Source organism: Bubalus bubalis, chromosome 21 (genome assembly GCF_019923935.1).
Source record: "Bubalus bubalis isolate 160015118507 breed Murrah chromosome 21, NDDB_SH_1, whole genome shotgun sequence".
NCBI lineage: Eukaryota > Metazoa > Chordata > Mammalia > Artiodactyla > Bovidae > Bubalus > Bubalus bubalis.
Window position 1 is genome coordinate 4,702,941 of NC_059177.1, and position 23,062 is coordinate 4,726,002.

Consider the following 23,062-nt stretch of genomic DNA (forward strand, 5'->3'; position numbering starts at 1 on the left):
AACATGATTAACTTAACAATATAAAATAATCACATGCAGTTTGAGGGGTCAAGCAGAATGATGTGGTAAGTGGAGCTGCATACGTGCACATATTTTCATCTGCCCAGCCAGTCTATGTCTTTTGGTTGGTGAATTTAACCCATTTACATTTCAGGTAATTATTGATATCTATGATCCTATTACCGTATTCTTTTTTGGGGCTTATTTTCTGTAGGTCTTTTCCTTGTCTTGATTCTCCTGCCTAGAGAAGTTCCTTTAACATTTGTTATAAAGCTGGTTTGGTGGTGCTGAATTCTCTTAACTTTTGCTTGTCGGGAAAGCTTTTGATTTCTCCATCAAATCTGAATGAGAGTCTTGCTGGGTAGAATATTCTTGTTTGTTGGTTCTTCCCTTTCATCACTTTAAATATATCTGGCCATTCCCTTCTGGCTTGTAGAGTTTTTGTTGAGAAATCAGCTGATAGCATGATGGGAGTCCCTTTGTATGTCATTTGTCATTTTTCCCTTGTTGCTTTTAATGTTTTATCCTTATCTTTAATTTTTGTCAGTTTGATTACTACATGTCTTGGTGTGTTCCTCCTTGGGTTTATCCTGCATGGGACTCTCTGTGCTTCCTGGACTTGGTTGACTATTTCATTTCCCATGTTAATGAAGTTTTCAGCTATTACCTCTTCAAATATTTTCTCAGTTCCTTTTCTCTCTCTCTCCTCCTTCTGAGACCCCTAGAATATGAATGTTGGTTCGTTTAATGTTGTCCCAGAGGTCTTTTAGGTTGTCTTCATTTCTTTTCACTCTTTTTTCTATATTCTGTTCTGCAGCAGTGATTTCCACTGTTCTGTCCCCCGGGTCACTCATCTGTTCTCCTGCCTGGGTTATTCTGCTATTGATTTCCTTCTAGTGTATTATTCATCTCTGTTTGTTTGTTCTTTAGTTCTTCAGTAAACATTTCTGCATTTTCTTCATTGTTTTCCAAAGATCCTGGATCATCTTAACTATTATTATCCTGAATTCTTTTTCTGGAAGGTTGCCTATCTCCACTTCATTTAGTTTTTCTGGGGTTTTATCTTGTCCCTTCTTCTGGGACATAATGTTCTGCTTTTTCATGCTGATTAACTTTCCGTAATGTGGTTTTGTTTTAGTCTCTGTTGGGACTGTGGTTCCTCTTGCTTCTGTCTGTCTTCTGGTGGAGGAGGCTAAGAGGCTTGTGTAAGCTTCCTGATGGGAGAGACTAGTGGTGGGAAAAACCGGGTCTTGCCCTGGTGGGCAGGACATTGCTCAGTAAAGCTTTAATCCAATTGTCTGCTGATGAGTGGGGATGTGCTCCCTCCCTGGTAGTTGTTTGGCCTGAGGCCACCCAAGCCCGCAGCCTGTGTTCTCTATGGTAGGGTTAATGGTGACCTCCAAGAGGGCTTATATGAAGAGGGACCTTCCCAGACTGCTTCTGCCAGTGCCCTCATCCCCATGGGGAGCCCCTGTGGACCCATGCCTCTACAGTAGTTTTGGTTCAGTCTGCTGTGAGGTCATTGCTCCCTTCCTCTGCGTCTTGATGTGCATAAGATTTTGCTTGTGTTCTCTAAGACTCGAGTCTCCATTTCCCTCAGTCTTGTGGAAGTCCTATAATCAAATCCTGCTGGCTTCAAGGTCAGATTCCAGAGAAAGTTCCAGTCCCTCGGTCAGATCCCTAGGCTAGGAGGCTTGATGTGGGGTTCAGGACCTTCACTATATTGGGAAAACTTCTTTGGTGTTATTGTTCCCCAGTTTGTGGGTCACCCACTGGGCAGGTATAGGATTTGATTTTATTGTGACTGTGCCCTTCCTACCATCTCACTGTGGCTTTTTTGTCTTTGGACGTGGGGTATCCTTTTTTATTGGGTTCCAGCATTTTCTTGTCAATGGTTGTTCAACAGCTAATTGAGATTTTGGTGCTTTCGCAGTAGAAGATGAGAGCACATCCTTCTACTCCACCATCTTGAACCTGAGGTCCAGCCTGTCTTCTGATGGGTGGAGCTGTGTTCCTGCCTTGTTGAGGCTTTCCAGCACTGGAGCATGCAGGCTGCTGGGTGGGGCCAAGTCTTTGTGCCAATATGGGGATCTCTGGAAGAGTTCATGCTGATCAGTATTCCTTGTGGTCTCTGCTATGGTGTCCTTGCGCCCACAGTGAGATACGGCCAACCATCACCTTCCCAGGGGGCCCTCCACGATCCTGTGGAGGTAATGCTCTGTGTGAATTCCAGTGCATGTGGCACCTTGTGCTCTTCCTCCAAGAGTGGAGTGTCTCTTTCCCTCTGCCCAGTAGAGCTCCTTCACTCAAGCCCTGCTGAACTTCACAGCTAAATGCTCGGGGGTTCTTGCTCTAAGCTTCTGATACCAGGTCCTCAGACTGTCTTGGAGGGCTATTTTTATGATGGAGCTTCCCTGTATAGCCTTCGTGGGTTTAATATTTTTTGGTGCAAGTGCTGTTTTTAGTTTGGATATCTGCTACCTCTTTCCTCAGGGTGTGCTGACTGATGTGGTGACCAGAGCCTGTACTGGATGTGGAGCAGAGCTTTCCCTTTCCCTGTGCTCAGGGGCAGGGTCTGCTTCCTAGTTGTTGGAGTAGAGGCCCCACGATCTGTTTCTTAGCTGTGTTTCTGATCTCAGTACAAAGTAGGCAGGATTGGCGCTCTCCCAACACTTGGGAAGAAAGCACTTAGTATTCCTCCACTGAAGCTGTTCACATGTGGGTGTGATCTCCGTGTCACCTGTGTGAGCTCTCAGATTACCCTGTTGTTGGCATGACTCAGCCCCACATTACCCATGCATGTGAAGGCAGTTTGCCCCCAGTGTCTCTCGGGCATAGTTTTTCACCAGGCCACCAGTGTGGATCAATCAAAGTCAGGTCTCAGGACTGCAATAATAATGGATCTGGACCTGCTGGGGGTGTGTGGAGGCAGCTCAGACTCTGGCCCAACTCCCACGTGCAATGTGCCCACAAAGTCCACAGCTGCAAAAGCTAGGCCCATCTCTGCTACAGAGACACTCACTGTCTGCCTAGATGGTCCTCAGGAGCTGAATTTACACAGTTGGCAGCAAGGGTGTAAATTCATGGTCCATGCAGCCATGAAGAGAGACCTCAGCTCTCCTTCATTGCACTGTTCCTAGAGCTCATCTGTGGTTTCAGCCCCACCTCTGCATGTGCACCACCCACAGACCTCTGGTCCCAAAGCTGCCCCAGAGCCTGCCCGGCTGGACCCCTTCCTGGTGCCCTAGGGAGGCAAGGGGAGAGAGGTGGCCTTGCTGTTTGCACTTCAACAACGCTGCTTCACGTCTATGGCTGTGCAGTCTTCCTCTCTGAGCATTCCTGGTCATGGCTTCCTCACTCTCATCCCCACAGGCTCTCTCCCCACAGCCTACAGCTGTTCCCTCCACAGGTCTCTTTCTAAACCCCACAGTTTCAGCCCCCGTCTGCACCAGCAGACACAGGTCTAAGTATGGGGCAAACAGGGCTCTGGCACAGACCATCTCTGCAAGTCTCACTCTGTCCTGCCTGCCACAGCCTGGTTGCTGCACTCTCCTCCAAGACCCAAAGCTCCCCTCTGTCCCAGCTGATCTCCCCACCAGCAAGAGGGCATCCCAGGTGTGGGAGCCTCTCCTCTCCTTCAGTTCCCCACCCAGTTATGCAGGGAGCTTCCTTACCCTGTTTAGTGTCTGAGGTCTTCTGCTAGTGTTCAGCAGGCACTCTGCAAGACTTCTTTCCATTTGTAGATGTATTCTTGATGCATTTGTGAGGAAAGTTGAATTCCATATCCTCCTAATCCTCCACCATCTTGACCCCCCCCTGTAATTTAATTTAAAATATCTTTAGACATTACGGTGTGAAATGTATCTGCAATGGGTTAAGCTACTTTTCAGGGGCACTCAGCCACCCTAATCAGAATTTCACACCCCACAGGAGGTCAGCTCTCATTTAATGAGAAAGGCCAGAGGTTTGTACAAGTATTTTAAACTACCCATATCTCAATTAGCATAATGATTGTTAGAAATGAGTTGCCTGATGAAAGCAGTGCCATGTTAATTAGCATAATGAAACTGGAAATGAGCTCCATTTGTGAGATTCAGAATATTCAAGATAACGTGAATTGGCTACGGTAGTTTAAGGATGCTCTTCACTCAAACCAGGAAAGATGGAGTAAGGATGCAGGGAAACTTGCAGCCTGAACCGTTAGAGATGCTGCTTGTGGCTGACTCTCAAAACAAGACTGTCATAAAGCAGATTTCTCTATAGGGAAAACATAGTCCCACCTCTAAAAAATGGTCAGCAGGCAAACCCCCATGTTTCTTGTGACTGTCCAGAACCTCTTCTCCCTGCTTGAGTAAATCAGCTTTAGCTGCCCACACTTTTCATGATCACTGTGTGATGTGACAGGAGTTGGGGGGGCGGTGTCTCTGCCCAATCCAGAGAGAACACCTCTCCCTCTGAGGAAGTCTAGCAAGAGTCTCCCCACCCACCTCCATCCTAGACCCAGTTTCACCCCCAGTATCGCTCATCATGCCAGATGCCCGTGCCCTCAAGAGTTTACATTATAACGTGGGGAACTGAGGCTGGAGCATGGTGATGTAGCTGGATGAATTATAGGAGATAAAGTCTGACTGGCCAAGTTTTATACGCCTTTGGGCCTTGGATATGTAGCTTTGTGTAGATCAAGTGTTCTCAGTTTTATTCTAAGACAGCTACAAAACCTCTGGAGAGTTTGAAGAAAAGGAAGGATGGAATTTGATTGATATTAGATGACTCCTGCTTCAGGTTCCCACCTCCAGATTTTTGAACTTCCTGTTTTCTCTACCTAGAATGCTTTTCCTCTAAGACTCTCGTAGATTAGCTTATAATTGTCTTTCACATGTAGGCCTATATGAGAGACCTTTCTTGATACCAAATCTTAGGTATTTATCCAGCCACTTTCTATCACAGAATATTTTTTTTAATATTCTACTTTGAGATTCTTTTTCTTTTTGATGGTGCTAATTGATCCATTGATTGTGAGTCTACTCCTAGTAGGAGATAAACTCCAAGAGGATGCGGGAGGCATCTGCTTCTTTCATAGCTCTTTCCTTAGCATCAGGAATATTGCCTTTCACATAGTAAGCATTCAGTCAAGAATTGTTGATTGGATAAATAAAGGAGTCATTATCCTTTACCCAGACATCATCAAACTGTTAACATGTGTGTGTGTGTTAGTAACTCAGTATGCCTGACTCTTTGCTATTCCATAGACTGCAGCCCACCAGGTTCCTCTGTCCATGGGATTTTGCAGGCAAGGATACTGGATTGGTTTGCCATTTCCTTCTCCTTGAAACTGTTAACAAGGAGGGTCTTAAATCATTCATTTCCTCATTGTGCCTTGAAACAACCAAAGCCAGTTTCCCATACTCCCCAAGCCCTGACAGATGCTTCTGCCCACACAGCATCTCTCATCCCGCACCAGTGTCTCTCACTGTGCTCCTGCAGAGACAGTCTCTCTTCCCTTCTCACATATTAACTCACTGAGCGGACTGAAAAAAAATCCAGTATGCTTGGACCAGAGTGCCAGAGATTACCATACTGTTTGATGTGATTCACACAGACTAAATTTAAAAAACAAAAAATAAGAGATGGAGACAAGATGATAGAGTAGAAGGACATGAGCTCACTTTTTCTTACAAAAACACCAGAATCACAACTAACTGCTGAACAGCCATCATCCGAGAAATGCTGGCGCCTATCAAAAAATGATATTCTACCTCCAAAGACAAAGAAGAAGCCACAAAAGGATGGAAGTAGGGGCACAATCAGGATAAAATCAAATATCATACCTATGGTGTGAGTGGCCCACAAACTGGAAAACAATTATACCACAGATGTTTTCCCACCACAGTGAAATTCTGAGCCCCATTGACTGGTTCCCCAGCCTGGGGATCTGGCAACAGGAGGAGAAGCCCCCAGAGAACCTGGCTTTGAAAGCCAGTGGTGTTTGATCCTGGCAATTCCACAGGACTGGGGACAACAGAAACTCCACTCTTGGAGGCTGTATACAAGGTCTTGTGTACACCAAGACCTAGGAAAATAAGCTGTGACCTCATATGAGCCCAGACCAGACCTACCTGCTGGTGCTGAAGGGTCTCCTGTGGAAGTGGGGAGTATCCAAGGCTCACTGTGGGGCAAAGACACTGGCAGCAGAAGTTCTGGGTGGGGAGTTCTCATTGGCATGATCCCTTCTGAAGGTCACCATTTTCTCATCAAGACCTGGCCCCTCCCAGCAACCCGTGGGCTCCAGTGCTGGGACACCTCAGGACGATCAATCAACATGGGTGGAATATAGCACCCACCCATCACTGGAGATCATACTACTACAAACAATTATACATCAATAAAATGGACAACCTAGATAGAGTAAATGGACAAATTCTTCCAGGACTGAACAGGAAGAAATAGAAAACATGAACAGACCAATCATAAGCAGTGAAATTGAAACTGTGATTTAAAAATTCCCAACAAACAAAAATCCAGAACCAGACAGCTTCACAGGCAAGTTCTATCAAACATTTACAGAAGAGTTAACCCTGACCCATCTGAAGATCTTCCAAAGATATCACAGGGGAAGAAACACTCCCAAGCTCATTCTATGAGGCCACCATCACCCTGATAACAAAACAAGATAAAGATACCACAAAAAAGAAAATTATAGGCCAATATCACTGCTAAACATAGACATTAAAATCCTCAAGAAAATACTAGCAAGCAAAATCCAACAACACAGTATAAGGATCATACATCCTGGTCAAGTGGGATTTATCTCAGGGATGCAAAGATCCTTCAGGATATTCAAATCAACCAGTGTGATCCACCACATTAACACACTGAAGAATAAAAGCTGCATGGCCATCTCAATAGGTCCAGAAAAAGATTTTCATGAAGTTCAACACCCATTAATGATAAAGGACTCTCTAGAAAGTGACTGTAGAGGGAACCTACCTCAACATAATAAAGGCCATATATGACAAACCCACAGCTGACATCATTCTCAATGGTGAAACACTGTTTCCTCTAAGACAAGGAGCAAGATAAGACAAGGATGTCCACCCTTTCCACCTTTATTAAACATACTTTTGGAAGTTCTAGTCATGGCTATCAGAGAAGAAAAGGAAATAAAAGGAATCCAAATTGGAAAAGAAGTAAAACTGTCACTGTTTGCAGATGACATGATACTATACATAGAAGTACAGAAAGAGTATCTGAAGGATCTGAAAGAAGGATCTGAGGTATCTGAAAGAGATGGGAATACCAGACCACCTGACCTGCCTCTTGAGAAATTTGTATGCAGGTCAGGAAGCAACAGTTAGAACTGGACATGGAACAACAGACTGGTTCCAAATAGGAAAAAGAGTACGTCAAGGCTGTATATTGTCACCCTGCTTATTTAATTATATGCAGAGTACATCATGAGAAACGCTGGGCTGGAGGAAGCACAAGCTGGAATCAAGATTGCTGGGAGAAATATCAATAATCTCAGATATGCAGATGACACTATCCTTATGGCAGAAAGCTAAGAAAAACTCATGAGCCACTTGATGAAAGTGAAAGAAGAGAATGAAAAGTTGGCTTAAAGCTCAACATTCAGAAAACTAAGATCATGGCATCTGGTCCCATCACTTCATGGGAAATAGATGGGGAAAGAAACAGTGGCTGACTTTATTTTGGGGGGCTCCAAAATCACTGCAGATGGTGACTGCAGCCATGAAATTAAAAGATACTTGCTCCTTGGAAGGAAAGTTACGACCAACCTAGACAGCATATTAAAAAGCAGAGACATTACTTTGCCAACAAAGGTCCATCTAGTGAAGGCTATGGTTTTTCCAGTAGTCATGTATGGATGTGAGAGTTGGACTATAAAGAAAGCTGAGTGCCGAAGAATTGATGCTTTTGAACTGTGGTGTTGGAGAAGACTCTTGAGAGTCCCTTGGATGGCAGGGAGATCCAACAGTCCATCCTAAAGGAGATCAGTCCTGAGTGTTCATTGGAAGGACTGCTGCTGAAGCTGAAACTCCAATACTTTGGCCACCTGATGTGAAGAGCTGACTCATTTGAAAAGACCCTCATGTTGGGGAAAGATTGAGGGCAGGAGGAGAAGGGGACAACAGAGGATGAGATGGTTGGATGGCATCACCGACTTGATGGACATGAGTTTGGGTAAACTCTGGCAGTTGGTGATGGACAGGGAGGCCTGCCATGCTGTGGTCCATGGGGTTGCAAAGAGTCAGACATGACTGAGTGGCCGAACTGAACTGACTGATACACGGAAGATTGTAAAGATGTTGTTAGAAAACCTCTAGAACTCATCAATGAATTTGGCAAAGTTGCAGATTACAAAATAAATCCACAGAAATCTCTTGTATACATATATACCAACAATGAAAGATCAAAAAGAGAAATTAAGAAAACAATCCCATTTACCACCACATCAAAAAATGCCTAGGAATAAACCTAATGAAGCAAATGACCTATTCTCATAAAACCATAAGATGCTGCTGAAAGAAATCAAAGATGACACAGATGAAAATATATACTATATTCTTGGATTGGAAGAATCAATACTGTGAAATGATTATACTACTCACTCAAAACAATCTATAGATTCCATGCAATACCTATGGCATTTTTTCAGAGAAACAGAACAACAACAACAAAAAAGTCAAAATTTGAATGAAGACACAAAAGACCCAAAGAGCCAAGACAATATTGAAGAAGAAAAACAGCCAGGAGAAATAGTCTCCCTGACTTCAGACTATACTATAAAGCTACAGTCATCAAAATAGTATGGTGGTGGTACAAAAATAGAAATATAGATCAATAGAACAGGAGAGCAAGTCGAGAAAAATCCACATACCTATGGCCAACTAATCTGTGACAAAAGAGGCAAGAACACACAATTGAGAAAAGACAGTCTCTTCAGTAACTGGTGCTGGGAAAACTGGGCAATTACATGTAAAAGAATGAAATTAGAACACTCTCTATACCAAAATAAACTAAAAATAGATTAAGACCTAAATGTAAGGCTAGATAGTATGAAACTCTTAGAGGAAAACAGGAGGAACACTCTGATATATATTTCAGCAATATCCTTTTTTGATAGACCTCCTAGAGTAATGAAAATATAAACAAAAATAATTTTAAAATAATTAATTAAACTTAAAAGCTTTTGCATAGCAAAGGAAACCATAAGCAAAATGAAAAGATAACCCACAGAATGGGAGAAAAGCTTTCCAAATGAAGCAGCTGACAAGGGGTTAATCTCCAAAATATACAAACACCTCATGGAGCTCAATATCAAAAAAGCAAACAAACCAATCAAAAAATGGGCAGAAGATCTGAAAAATAAAATTTCTTCAGAAATTATATACAGATGGCTAGAAAGCACATGAAAACATACTTAACATCACCAACTGTCAGAAAAATGTGAATCAAAACTACAATGAGATACCACCTCCCACTAATCAGAAAGACCACCATCAAAAAACTACAAATAAATGCTGGAGAGGTTATGGAGAAAAGGGAGGCCTCTTACACTGTTGGTGGGAATGTAAATTGGTACAACTACTATGGAAAAGAGTACAGAGGTTCCTCAAAAGAAACCAAAAGTTTCCATATGATCCGGAATCCCACTTATGGGCATATGTCTTGCAAAAACCATATTTCAAAAATATACAAGCAACCCAATATTCATTGCTGCACTGTTTACAATAGCCAAGACATCAAAGCATCCTCAACATTCATCGACAGAAAAGAGGATAAAGGAGATGTGGTTCATATAGACAACAGAATATTACTCGGCCATAAAATGAGTGAAATAAATCCTTTTGCAGCTGCATGCATGGACCTAGAGCCTGTCTTACTGAGTAAATTCAGAATGAGAAAGACAAATATTTTATGATATCGCTCATTTGTGGAATCTTAAAAATGATACAAACTAACTTATTTACAAAATAGAAATAGAGTTACAGATGTGGAAAACAAACCTATGGTTACAAGGGGGTTAGAGGAGGAGGGATAAATCGGGAGACTGGGATCAACAGATGCACACTATTACAGATAAGATCATTAATAAGGACCTACTATATAGCACAGGGAACTCTACTCAGTACTCTCTAATGGCATATATGGGAAAAGAATCTAAAATAGAGTGGGTATACGTTTAATGTAACTGATTCACTTTGTTGTACAACTGAAACTAACAAGTATAAATCAACTATACTCCAATAAAAGTTTAAAAAAAAAAAAAAACTACAAACAACACAACAGAAGGTTATAGGACAAAAGTTTGAGAAATGTTAATAATGTGCATATGAACAAAAAGGTTATATTTGGAATCATGGGTCAGCAAAATTTTAATATTCCAAATTCCACTTTTCAAGCTAAAAAAACATTACCTCCTATTTTGTTGTCTTTTTTTTTTTCTCTCCAATTGTTGAAAGGGGATAGTAATGTAAGAGGCTGGTTACTCTTTACCCAAACCAGGAAAAAGATACCTGTGCTTTATTTTGGATGTTCTTTGGAAATTCCAGTTTCTGCTCAGTTTACTCCCAGTTTTTCTTTGTGTACTTAGAAAATGGCTTTAAAAAACTAGGACTTGAAACGTATGAGTCTGCAAGCAAAGCTTTATTCTAATATACAAAACCAGAAGTCCTTAAAATTCCATCTTTTCCATTTACCAGTTTTTACTCAAGGGGCCTCCCTTAAGTGAGAGATTAGATCAGTGTTCTCCAGAAAGTATAAGGCAGGTCTGCATCGCTGAGGGAAGGCTGACCACCCTTCCCTGGATTTGGGGTGAGGGCTTCTGGTAACTCAGACTGTAGAGCACCCACCTAACAATGCAGGAGACGTTAAGAGATGTGGGTGTGATCCCTGACTCAGGAAGATCCCCTGGAGAAGGGAATGGCTACGCATTCCAGTATTCGTGCCTGGAGAATCCCATGGACAGTGGAGCCTGGCGGGCTACAGTCCATGAGGTTGCAAAGAGTCAGACACGACTGAGCTACTAAGCACAGCACAGCACAAATTCACTCCTGTCTACCTTCCCTGTCCTAATGACGTGTGAAAGCGTACATTTACATAATGCTTATGTCAGGCACTGGCATTCATAAAAAAACAGAAAGCTTCCAAAATGTTAAGGCTTTGATCAGGAGCAAGAAGAACATTTAAGTTGGATAGTGAGACTTTTTTAAATTAAAATGAGATGCACCGTAAAAAGGAATTTGTGTGACTGAGAGCATTACGAAAATACAAATAAAATGTATCATGAGTCACAAACTTAACGGACATGTGTGGATAGTAATCAAGGGCATATAATTTGCTGATTAATATACTGACCATGTATAGACAACTGGTGTTATGACAGTTCTTTTAGAGAAGACTTGAAAGATTACAAAGCCCTAGCAATACTAGGGTTGAGATAGAAGCCCTCTAAGGTCAGTGTGAAGGTAGGGAGACTGACCACATTTTAAGATCACTGAGTCAGTCTGAATACTCCCATCTTCCATCTTCCCCACCCCCCACCCCCACCCCAAAAGCAGAGTGAATACATTAAAAAGTAGTAAATCACCATTTTAGAATTGTAGACTTTTACGCTAGAAGCCTTAAAATGATTTAATCATCCCATATTCACCAACATCATTCCTGACAGATTAACTTCACAGATTTTCATGTGAAAAGACGAATTCTGTGATCCAGAGTGTGGAGAAGACCACACACTATTCTCCCACTACCTGATTACCCTCAGTAAACTAAACATACAGTTAGGTTATCAACAAAGAAAGGCATCAATAGGAAAAAAAAAATGTTTTTGTAAACATGTGATCTTTTACAATAGTATCAAAATAATTATACTGACAAAAAAATTCTCTTACAGTTTTTTAATAATTTTTAAAGCATTCCAAAGGAGACCAGAACATACTGCAATCTTTCAGGAAGTAAGTATCTATCTGGCCCTGTAGGGGGTCATGTCCATTAGTGTATTAACAGCTCTGAAGAGAGCTACAATTAAACAAGCATTGCACCTCTGTTAGAGCAGTGTTTCTCTCAGCACCACTTCTGACCACGCTCTCCACCCCAACTCCAGGGAAGCGAAAGTGCATCGCAGGCAGATTCTTTACCAGTTGAGCTACCAGGGAAGCCCAGGAGTGAATTTAGTTCTATTAAATAGCAATAGACTATTAAATAGTCTTCCATTCAGACTTCAGCAAGCCACCATGAAGATGTAAAGTACAACCATTTATTTCTTCTCATTTGTTTTCATGTAGCAACAAGACCACTTGAAGGATGAAGTAAGTGATGGGAGGAGGCTATTGGAAACATTTGTGTAAGGTTATAAAACTTGAAAGTAGCTCCAATATGACCCAACAATCCCACTCCTGGGCATATACCCAGAGGAAAACCATAACTCAAAAAGATACACCCCAAATATTCATTGCAGCACTATTTACAATAGCCAAGACACAGAAGCAACCTAGATGTCCATGAATGGATAAAGAGGATTATGATACGTATATACAATAGAATATTAATCATAAAGAGGAACAAAATTGAGTCAGTTGTACTGACGTGGATGAACCTAGAGTCTCATACAGAGTGAAGTAAGTCAGGAAGAAAAGGATACCGTATATTAACGTGTATATGTAGAAGACTCTTGACAGTCCCTTGGACTGCAAGGAGATCAAACCAGTCAATCCTAAAGGAAATCAGTCCTGAATATTCATTGGAAGAACTGATGCTGAAGCTGAAGCTCAAATACTTTGGCCACCTGATGTGAAGAATTGACGCATTGGAAAAGACCCTGACGCTGGGAAAGATTGAAGGCAGGAGAAGGGGACAACAGAGGATGAGATGATTGGATGGCATCACTAACTCAATGGACATGAGTTTAAGCAAGTTCCCAGAGTTGGTGATGGACAGGGAAGCCTGGCATGCTGCAGTCCGTGGGGTTTGCAAAGAGTCAGACATGACTGAGGGACTAAACTGAATGTGTATATATGCAATCTAGAGGTACTTCCCCTGTGACTCAGTGGTAAAGCATCTGCCTTCAATGCAGGAAATGCGGGTTCAATCCCTGGGTCAGGAAGATTCCCTGGAGGAAGGCTTGGTAACCCAGTTCAGTTTTCTTGCCTGAAGAATCCCATGGACAGAGGATAACCCTGGCAGACTACAGTCTGTAGGGTCACACAGAGTCAGACACAACTGAAGTGATTTAGCATGCATGCATGGAATCTAGAAAAACAGTATTGATGAACCTATTTGTGGGGCAGAAATAGAGACAAAGATGAAGATAATGGATTTGTAGACAGTGGGGAAAGGAAGGAGAGGGTAAGACGAATTGAGAGAGTAGCATTGATATATACACACTGCTGCTGCTAAGTCACTTCAGTCATGTCCGACTCTGTGTGACCCCATAGACGGCAGCCCACCAGGCTCCCTGGTCCCTGGGATTCTCCAGGCAAGAACACTGGAGTGGGTTGCCATTTCCTTCTCCCATGCATGAAAGTGAAAAGTGAAGTCGCTCAGTCGTGTCTGACTTTTAGCGACCCCATGGACTGCAGCCTACCAGACTCCTCCATCCATGGGATTTTCCAGGCAAGAGTACTGGAGTGGGGTGCCATTGCCTTCTCCGATATACACACTACAATGTATAAAATAGCTGGCTAGTGGGAAGCTGCTGTGTAGCACAGGGTGCTCAGCTCAGGGCTCTGTGATGACCTAGAGGTGTGGGATGGTGGTAGTGAGAGGGAGGCCAGAAGGGAGGGGATGTATGTATACATATAGCTGATTCACTTTTTTGTACAGCAGAAACTAACATAACATTGTAAAGCCATTATCCTCCAGTAACAAAGAAGGAAGGTAGCTGCAGCCTCACGCATACACACGGATGCGTGGAGACTAGCCCAGCTGACATGCCTGCAGTGAGGGGTTCCGTGTCATGCAGCCCACTGACTGAAAGCATTCACTGAACAGGTCTGAGGCAGATTCTTGCCATATTAGGCATTTTCTGCCCAATGCACAGTAATATCAGGGTGGAAGATGGAAATGGGACCAAAGAATAGACCTAAAAACAAACACAAAAACACACACCAAATGTGGTTCCCATAACAAGACAGAGTTTTAGAAATAAATGGAATAAGGATATACTTTGCAAAGGTATATATAGAGAGATCAAATATACTCCATGGTTCCCATGGTTCCCAGGATGATGACGACTAAAATTTCCCTTACTGTTACTGCTATTTTGACAATTTTGATGGCTTTCATTCTAAAAAGGAATGCCACTTTCTTTCATAACACAGAAAAATAAATGTATTTCTAGAGACTTAAACTCTGGTTAACAATGGAAATAATCTATCAACAAGTTGCTTTCCTTACATGATTCTAGGAACAAGTTAGGCAGGTTTCTAAGAGCCACAGCTGGGTCATATGAGGGCTTTTGGCAGACTAGAAAAAGAAAACCCTCTGGGTCATCCCAGGCTAAGTCTCACCTAGTTCAAAACATCATTGAGAGGGCTTTTTGTGAATTTGAGTAAGGGCCAGATGCTCAGGGCAAATGCAGCCCTGTTCTGGAGTACACAGCTTGGGGAACAGACTGTGGGCTGGAATTAGCCCTAGGTTCTCCTGCATCAGTGCATCCTGTGCGGCAGAACACCTGGACGGACACCCTTACACAGCAACCCTGAGCTTTCTTCATGAAAGCAAGCAACCGGGCATCAGAAGAACCCATGGAGCACCGAGGGAAGGTTTCATGAAACAGGACCTAAAGAAAGTTTTGAAGAATCTTTATTTGTAAAAGATACCCCTGAAATTCTTGAGCCAAATTCTAATCTGTGGGTGGAAGAGGTAAGAGTAAAGATCAACCCACTGTTAGCTCAGCCCTGCCATATAGATGGGGCAGAAGCAGAAAGTATCATGTGGGCTGGGCTGGCAAAGTGACATCTGTCCATTTAAACACCTATGATGTGCACATCAGTCTCCCCGACTCCTGCAGAGTAAAACACAGAAGCAAAATATAGTCCCTCCTCTCAAGATTTTAACACCTTGTTGAGATAGAAGAGCAAGGAAGAAGAGAAGAAACTGGAGCGTGAACAAAGCTTCACTGCTCTCTTACCTGTCTTCAGAAATAAGCCTCCGGCTCATGTGGAAACACTTGGTGAGCTCTGTGTGATAACACACAATACATTGCTGCTGATGTGCGCTCTTATTTATGGGATTGGATACACAGCAGGTTCCTACTGGATAGCACAGGGAACTGTATTCAGTATCCTAGGATAAACCATAATGTGAAAGAATATTTTAAAATGTATACATTTATATGTAACTGAATCACTTTGCTATACAGCAGAAATTATCACTACATTGTAAGTCAACTACACTTCAATTAAAAAATTTTTTTTCTGTATCCTGGATATATAATAGGGAATCATAGATTTATTGACTGAGTTTGTGATGGATTTCATGGGAGTTCTGGAAGGACAAAATTACTCAAGGGATTTCTTGGGGAGCTAAAACATAAGCCAAATATTGAAGAATACATTCCATGAACATAGGAAATATTACCTGTCTAGATATATTTGTATATTTGAAACTTTGCAATTAAGAGATATTCTTGATCTATTAGCCAAGATATTTAATATGAACAAGCTGCAAATATGGATCAGTATGAAAGTGGCAGAATTTGACATGCTTCTAAGCCCACTGTGTCTTGACGACTTCCTTAATGACTCTTACATTGAGAGACCTTGGTAGCTTTTAAAGAATGCTCGCCAGTCCAGGTTTGATGCACGATACTGGATGCTTGGGGCTGGTGCACTGGGATGACCCAGAGGGATGGTGTGGGGAGGGAGGAGGGTTCAGGATGGGGAACACATGTATACCTGTGGCAGATTCATTTTGATATATGGCAAAACCAATACAATATTGTAAAGTTAAATAAAATAAAATTTTAAAAAATTAAAAAAAAAATAAAGAATGCTCACTGGAAAGGTCACCGAAGGGGATTTCAAAATTGCTTTGGTGTAATGACCACTCCTCCTTCATTGTTTTCACAGACCATAAGCAAGACTGAAGAATGTCCGTCTGAAACTCTGCCTTGAATGAAGAAACTTCATTAAACAAGAAGTTGGCTTCCAGTTTTGCACAGGCGTCGATGGAATGCTGTTTTGTTTGTTTTTTTAATTTTCTACTTTACCCAATGAAAACAACATGTTTTTACGTGCTGTGCAAATGGTTCCTTCATGTGGTCTGACAGTTTACTTTTGCATCATTTTTTTAATTAAAGAAAACAATCCCAGAAGAGGACAACAACTACTACAAACAAATAAAGCAAAACATGGAAGGTTGATATTCACGTGGAAGAACATTTGAATTCAGAATTTATCTGAAGGTGTAGATAGATTTTTTTTTTTTTAAAACAGGAAATCTGATGTCAAGAGGTGGGCAAGCAGAAATGGAAACAAATTGTCTTCCTCAGTAATTAAGCTACTCTTTCTTTTTCTCTTCTTGTTTAAATCTAGTGGGTTGGGTTTTTTTTTTATTTTATTTTTTTCTTAGAAATATTTAGGTAAGGTTTATCTTGAATCTTAATTGCCTTAATTTTAAGGACGTCAAAGGCTCTCGAGGCAAGCTGTCAACGTCTTGTTAAAACCAAGAAAGAATTGAAATATTGTACCGGTTTTCACTGGTACAGAAGTCTAAGACTATGAGTTTTTAGGGTGGAAAAAAAAAACTGTACAGTTTTAAAGAAAATGTTTTTCTTCATTTGAAGAAAATTTGCTGATAAAAGAAACCATGGCAACTGCAAGAATTGGGGAAATGCTGGGACTTCTCATGAACTTTGTCTTAAGTGTTGAATTGTTCTAGAAGGCTAAAACATTTTAAGGTAAAGTTATTAATGTTGGTTTAAAAACAACTGCATTAGAAATAATGCGTGTTTGGGGGGCAGAATGCAGATTTTTTTAATTTCCAAAGCGTGATCGCTAGCAAAATCATTAGTGCTTTTTATCTGCAGTCTTTTTTATGAGCTTTACAAACTTTTTAGTCAGCTTTGCTTGTCACATTGCAAAATCTAGCTTAAGAGCATTAAAAAAAAAAAACAAAACTTAAGTAGATAGGAGCTTATTGTCAAAAAGTGCAAAAAAGAAAAAAAAAACACACAAAAAAAGCAATAGATAGAGAAATTGTTGACAATTTCTGTAGTCTTTCCTAGTTGTGATCAAATTCAGCCTATGGATGGCCTGTTTTATACCAAAGATGAAGTGGCACCCTGTTGCAGTCCAGAAGATAGAGGTTGCTTTTCTTTTCCTCTCTTTTCTTTTTTAAAATTTTATTTGACCTACATGGCCGGACCAGTTCTTTGTTTGTTTAAACTACCTTCCACTGGTGTTTTACATACTGCAAAAAAAAAAAAAAAGTTTTTATTTTAAATGTATATTTGTGGATAGTAGAAGCTTGTTCCTGTGGTCAGCAATATTAGCGCCAAGAGTTCTGGATTCCAACCAATAGAGCCAAATGGCTTTAAATTCCATGTGCTTTCTGGTTCTTTCCTAGTGCTCTTGAATCATGAAGTCTGTATCGATGGCCACCAATGAGCTAACACACTTGTTTAACAGGTTGAAATTTCATTATGTGAATTTTGGACTCAAGATACTTCCTGAACTGGTCTGAAAGATCACTTGTTGAAAAAGCTCAGTGAGGCTCTGTTGAGTGGTGAGTGGTCTCCTGAAAAGGCCTTGTGCGGTATTTCTAACAATAGCCTTCCTTCTAAATTCCTGCACCTCTAGATTTTGTCTTCTTGTCTCAGTCTTTGTCATCATCTACCATGAATAGCCACCTTGACCCTGTAGTTAGGGAAGCGATATCTTTTTGGTGTGTGTGCCTCATTTCATTGTATTTTCATATCCTGGTATCGTCAGAAGAAAGACAAGACAGACTTTTTAATTTCAGTTTAACTCTCTGAGGCAAATAGGACCAATGAGATTGAGGATTCTATTAGTGGAATTCAGGTAAGCTTTTAATGCTAGTTGACAATCAAGAAATTATATGATTTATATGAATAAGAACCCAAATAATTAGATTTGATCAATTCTTAAAGCCAAAGGAGATATATCTTACATTGAGAATGATGCAAAACTTTGTCTAAAATGAATTAAATTGACTTACCAAGCACCTCTGCATATTTGACTCATAAAATCTATGTTCAACCTGTACAGTTTTACCTGAAATGGAAGACAGTGGAACTCTGTTAATTGAACCATGCACTAGAATGGCTTTCCAATGGCTTATTAGAATCAATAGTTGAAACTCTTTTCACAAAGTGACAGGAACCTTAGTCCAGAAGGAAGAGGCACTATAAAAGAAAACAGGGTAGGCATTTAAAAACTAACATATTAAAAGGTAAATCATATTCCCATTAGGTCAACATGAATAATGAGTTTGACTCATAAAATTCATCAACATTACACTATGTTTGATCTATAAACAAAGGTCTAGTGTTAAAATATACCTAATTCTCTTATTTGAAAATCCCATGAATTGAAAGCTCTTATCTAGAGAGTGATTCCATATCTTTGTGGTCCAATTAGAGGCAAAAATTTAGCCAAGGCAGTGTAGCATGTGCTACAAAAAAATTCCAACTGGTCACAGCCATCCCTATGGTTTTCCATGCTTTAGAGAGAATACTAAACTTTTGTTTTGTTCCATTCTTCAGCTTCTCATGTATTTTAAGGACGGCATTTTCTCTTTGAGAAATGGGCCTCCGAGTTACAGGGGGATGAGCAAACCTGTATAGGAGCTGTGCTTTTTATTTCTCTTTTTCAGTCTCTGAACTCTGTGTATAAATAAGGATTATCCTGGGCATAATTCATTTGAATATGAAATCAACATACTTCCTTTGTTTTCTGTAAAACAAAAAACATAATGTGATACAAAGAAAGTCTCATTTCCACAATCAACAATGAGGCTAAGGGGTAGCTACCATGTGGCTGATGACTGTGTCTAGGTAACTTCCTGTTTCTATTCAAAACTACTGCTTTATTTATACATTCAGCAACATTTTTTTCAACTATAAAATTTCAGTAATCTCAATTTTTTAAGCCACTTCCGGCAAAAGAAAATGACTTGCCATTTTATGTGTCCATCTGTGCTTTATGTTTGTTTTTTTTTAATATATATTATGCCATAACATATCTTATTTTAAATCAAAAAGAAGGAAAAGTGGCACATGTTCAAATTTGCATGTATCATCTCTAAAATTTATCACCTAAAAATTAATTTTAAGAATCAAGCCTGGGAAAAAAATAAATACATCAATAGGTAGGCAGCATTACATTGTATGAAAAGTAAACCAAAACATGCATTCAATACACACTGACATCAGAATCCTAATTTAATCAACAGTATAGGTTATGGAGATTTTAACCCAATTTAGGACTACAATCATTTTTTAAAGTATTCTGGTTCACTATACTTCAAGCATTTATTCAGATTTTCAATTTTTCCTCTCATCTGCAATTGCCAAGACTTAACGTGTAAGTGTCAGTAAGCAAAGTAAAACCATAATCCAAATGGGATAAACATTATTTCCTCCAAACTCTGGTTCCGTGGTCAGTGGAGAAGCGGGTATTCTTTTAATGAGGAGGAGGTATTGTCAAGGCAGTCTGCATGGTGACTGGGAACTCCTCAGAGCATGACCACATCTTCTGAAGTCATCAGGGACCATAGGTAACACTTGCAGGGTGGAAGACTGGCCTTCAACACGGGCATGTCTAAAATAGTGCAAGTTACATGCTATTCTCTCAATAATAAAACCTTTGACCCAGCGGTGGTTTGGTCAGGGTTAGTTTGTTTCCCTGGTAGTTTCAACCCTCAAATGTTGTGCCATGCTTCACCACTTGAATCAACTCTCCTGTGACCTTAACAGATCTGCTGCATTTGACAGCACATATGACGCACTTCCACCCCCTCCTAATGAAAAACTACATGTTAAAAGCACCCATGTCAGAGATGGAAAGCCCTAGGAGGAGGCCAGATAGGACAGGAGGTTCGCTGAACCTACAGAATCCATTAACTGCTTGAAAAACTTTTATAATCATTTTTAATCTACGGATAAGAAAATAAAAGTACTTAGTTTTCCTAACTCTATTTGAATAACTGGGGTGTCTATTATATGCATATGGGCTTCCCAGGTAGCCCTAGTGAGTGGTAAAGAACCTGCCTGCCACTGCAGGTAGACATAAGAGATACAGGTTTGATCCCTGGGTTAGGAAGATCCCCCGGAGGAGGGCGCAGCAACCCACTCCAGGATTCTTGCCTAGAGAATCTCATCGACAGAGGAGCCTGGTGGGCGACAGTCCATAGGACCACACAGAGTCAGCACGCCTGCAGTGACGTAGCGTGCACACACACACCCCCTATGTCTTTCACAGTGACCTAAAATTTCCATTAATGAAAGCTGAGATCTTATTAGGACCTTTGAAGTCTTCTTTATGCTTGAGGAAAAGTTTCAATGGACTGTCTAGACAGATGATAATCTTAGTAGGAGACTGAAAAGACACTTGACAATTCAGTCTCATTCTTACTTTGAGTGCAGGAACCACTGCAAGATGAGCTGATAAGCAGGGAGACATTTTTAAGTGGGTTTCAGTGATAAATGTTTTTATATGATATGAAATCAAATGAAAGGCTATTTATATAGGTAGATAATGACATGCAGCACATTGGAGGAACCACATTTCATAGTCAAATCTAAACATGTCATAGAACCCTGATCTCTATTACCTTGTCCTCAGTAAAAGAGTAAGAATGAAATTTTGTTTTCCATGTAATTGAAAAACATGACTGGCAGGCTTCAAAATTCTGAGCTCACTGGGACTGACAGCCCCTCATTCCAATTTAAAGGACTGACGGGGTTGACACCCTTCCCGTGACAGACTAATAATGAGATTCCAGTAATGAATCCATTTGTTTTGCAAATGACACCTACCATGGCATTGGAAGACAGCTGAGTCTAACTCAAACTGAACATTTCTTACCAAATATTCTGACACATGAAGTTGGTCCCGTAATCCAAGTATTCTTGGTCATGGCTTTCCCTTGTGGAATACAGAGAGTTCAGGAAAAGTACAGAAGCTGAGAACAAAATCCCTGAGTGGCCCCAACAATCTTTTTTCATGTAAGGCAGGGAAGCTCAGCCCAGACTGGTGATTTCTGGCTTTTTACCCCCAACATATATTCTGTCATGTAAAAAAAAAAAAAAAAAAAAAAGATGGATAGCTTCTCCTTGTTTCTATTTTATTTCTGGGAGGGAAAATAATGATTTTAGAATAGCACTGTCTATGCGGCAGTTCTAAAGCTGGAGCAGGGTGAGGCAGGTCTTGGAGTTGCTGGAAGAACCACTAGGCCACTGGGTCCACATTTTCAATCCATTGTATTCCCTCCAGTTAGTGACTGCCCTGAAGCCCCAGTCCTGCAGAAATACAATCACTCCCGCTTTTTGAAGGGCTAATCATTTACTTTTGTGCACCTTGTTTATCTTCTCTTGTCAACTATTAGGACTTCTCTTTCCTTCTATTAGAATTTCACCCTGAGGATGGAAAACAAAAAACATTTGGAAATAAAATTCAAATCTATTTTGTTTCTCATTAAGGATTGATTTATTGAAGCAGTTTTGAAATCATTGGTAAAATGAATGTCAGTGCATTATATACTGTGAGTTTTTAATATCCATAATGTCCCTTTCCCATCCACTGCAAACAATTGCAAGTTGGCTATATGCTTGCAGAACATAAACGAAAAAAGTATAGCAAAGAATTTGGCTTTCCTCAAATGAAAGCTATTTTGATTTTGTTCACTATTGAAATTTGAACCAGTAGAACAGCTCAACTCGAAATTGAGTTTTGGGAATATAGTAATAGCTCTTGGTTAAATATGCACTTTTATCCCCATCTTAAATCTTTGACCAAAAATTTGTGCTGTTTTATAATTTTTTTGACTTTGTGTTACCACATTATGGCTGAATGACCTTGAAATTCCATTGGATTTGTTAAAAAAAAAAATTCAAATTTAAATAGTATCCAAAGTGTAACTTCAGTGTTATGCTTTGTATTGTTAACCCTCTAATCTTATTAAGAAAGATGCTCTGTCCTCCTCCTCGAAATAGGTTATTTTTTCATATGTGAAACAGGAGTTATTCCATGTTTCAAAACAGGAAAAATATTTCACAGAGATACTTGAAAAACTTTTCTCCATTCTGGGAATTAATGCTTCCATTTATTTAAAAAGAAGAAAAATGTAATTGGAATCTTAATTTAAAAAATATATATGTAAAAGTGTACTTGCTATGAAATACTCAGTTTCTAAAAAGGAAGAAAAAGGGACACAGCTTCTTTTAAAACTGTTGTTTCAGGCCATATCTGATGTCATAGAACTTCTGAAACATCATTCAATTCTGAATTTTATTTAAGAGCATTTTGTACTGCTGTCTTTGACTGTCATGGAAAATTCTGTAATTGAACAGTGTTTCTGGTTTTATTTTTAACTTTTTCATCTGTACCACAGTCAAATTAGCTACCATTTTCCCTGTTCCTTGAGCTTTCTGTAGATCAGTGGATGTTAGGTTTAAACTTCTGTTTTCTTTGATGAAGCTTTCAATAAAAAATGAAAATAAAATCAACCAAGCAGGGCTGTTGTGTTTTTCTTCAAGCTTAGTGGGAGGAACAGTGTCTATATTTAATTGGCCTCCTACAAAATTTATCCAAAAAAAGAACCCTCCCTGGTAACAAAATGTGAGAGAAAGGGACCATTGTGCTCGTGCAAAGGAGCCTGTTTAGGAGTTTTGGAGGTATGGACCACTTAGGTCTCCCTGGGACCTCATACATTATTTCTCATTTTTATGCATAAAAATTCAGAGATCATCAGCTTCTAACTCCAATACATGCCCAACATCTACCAATAATGCTTTCTTTAAAGGGATACTGACAAAGAGAATGTTTAGCTGCAGTCCAAAATTAGTAAAGTGAAA

The 23,062-nt window shown here is 40.3% G+C and overlaps 1 protein-coding gene across 6 annotated transcripts in view; it reads left to right on the top strand.

The window, feature by feature from the left end:
- Positions 1-22,714, top strand: part of RBMS3 (RNA binding motif single stranded interacting protein 3) — an 817,173-nt gene extending 794,459 nt beyond the window's left edge. For all 6 annotated transcript variants that reach the window (XM_044934041.2, XM_044934037.2, XM_044934042.2 and 3 more), the window contains one exon: positions 16,095-22,714. In XM_044934041.2, coding sequence (XP_044789976.1) covers positions 16,095-16,101 — 7 coding nt within the window. In that variant the 3' untranslated portion in view covers positions 16,102-22,714. The remainder of the gene's footprint in view (positions 1-16,094) is intronic.
- Positions 22,715-23,062: the final 348 nt, after the last annotated feature.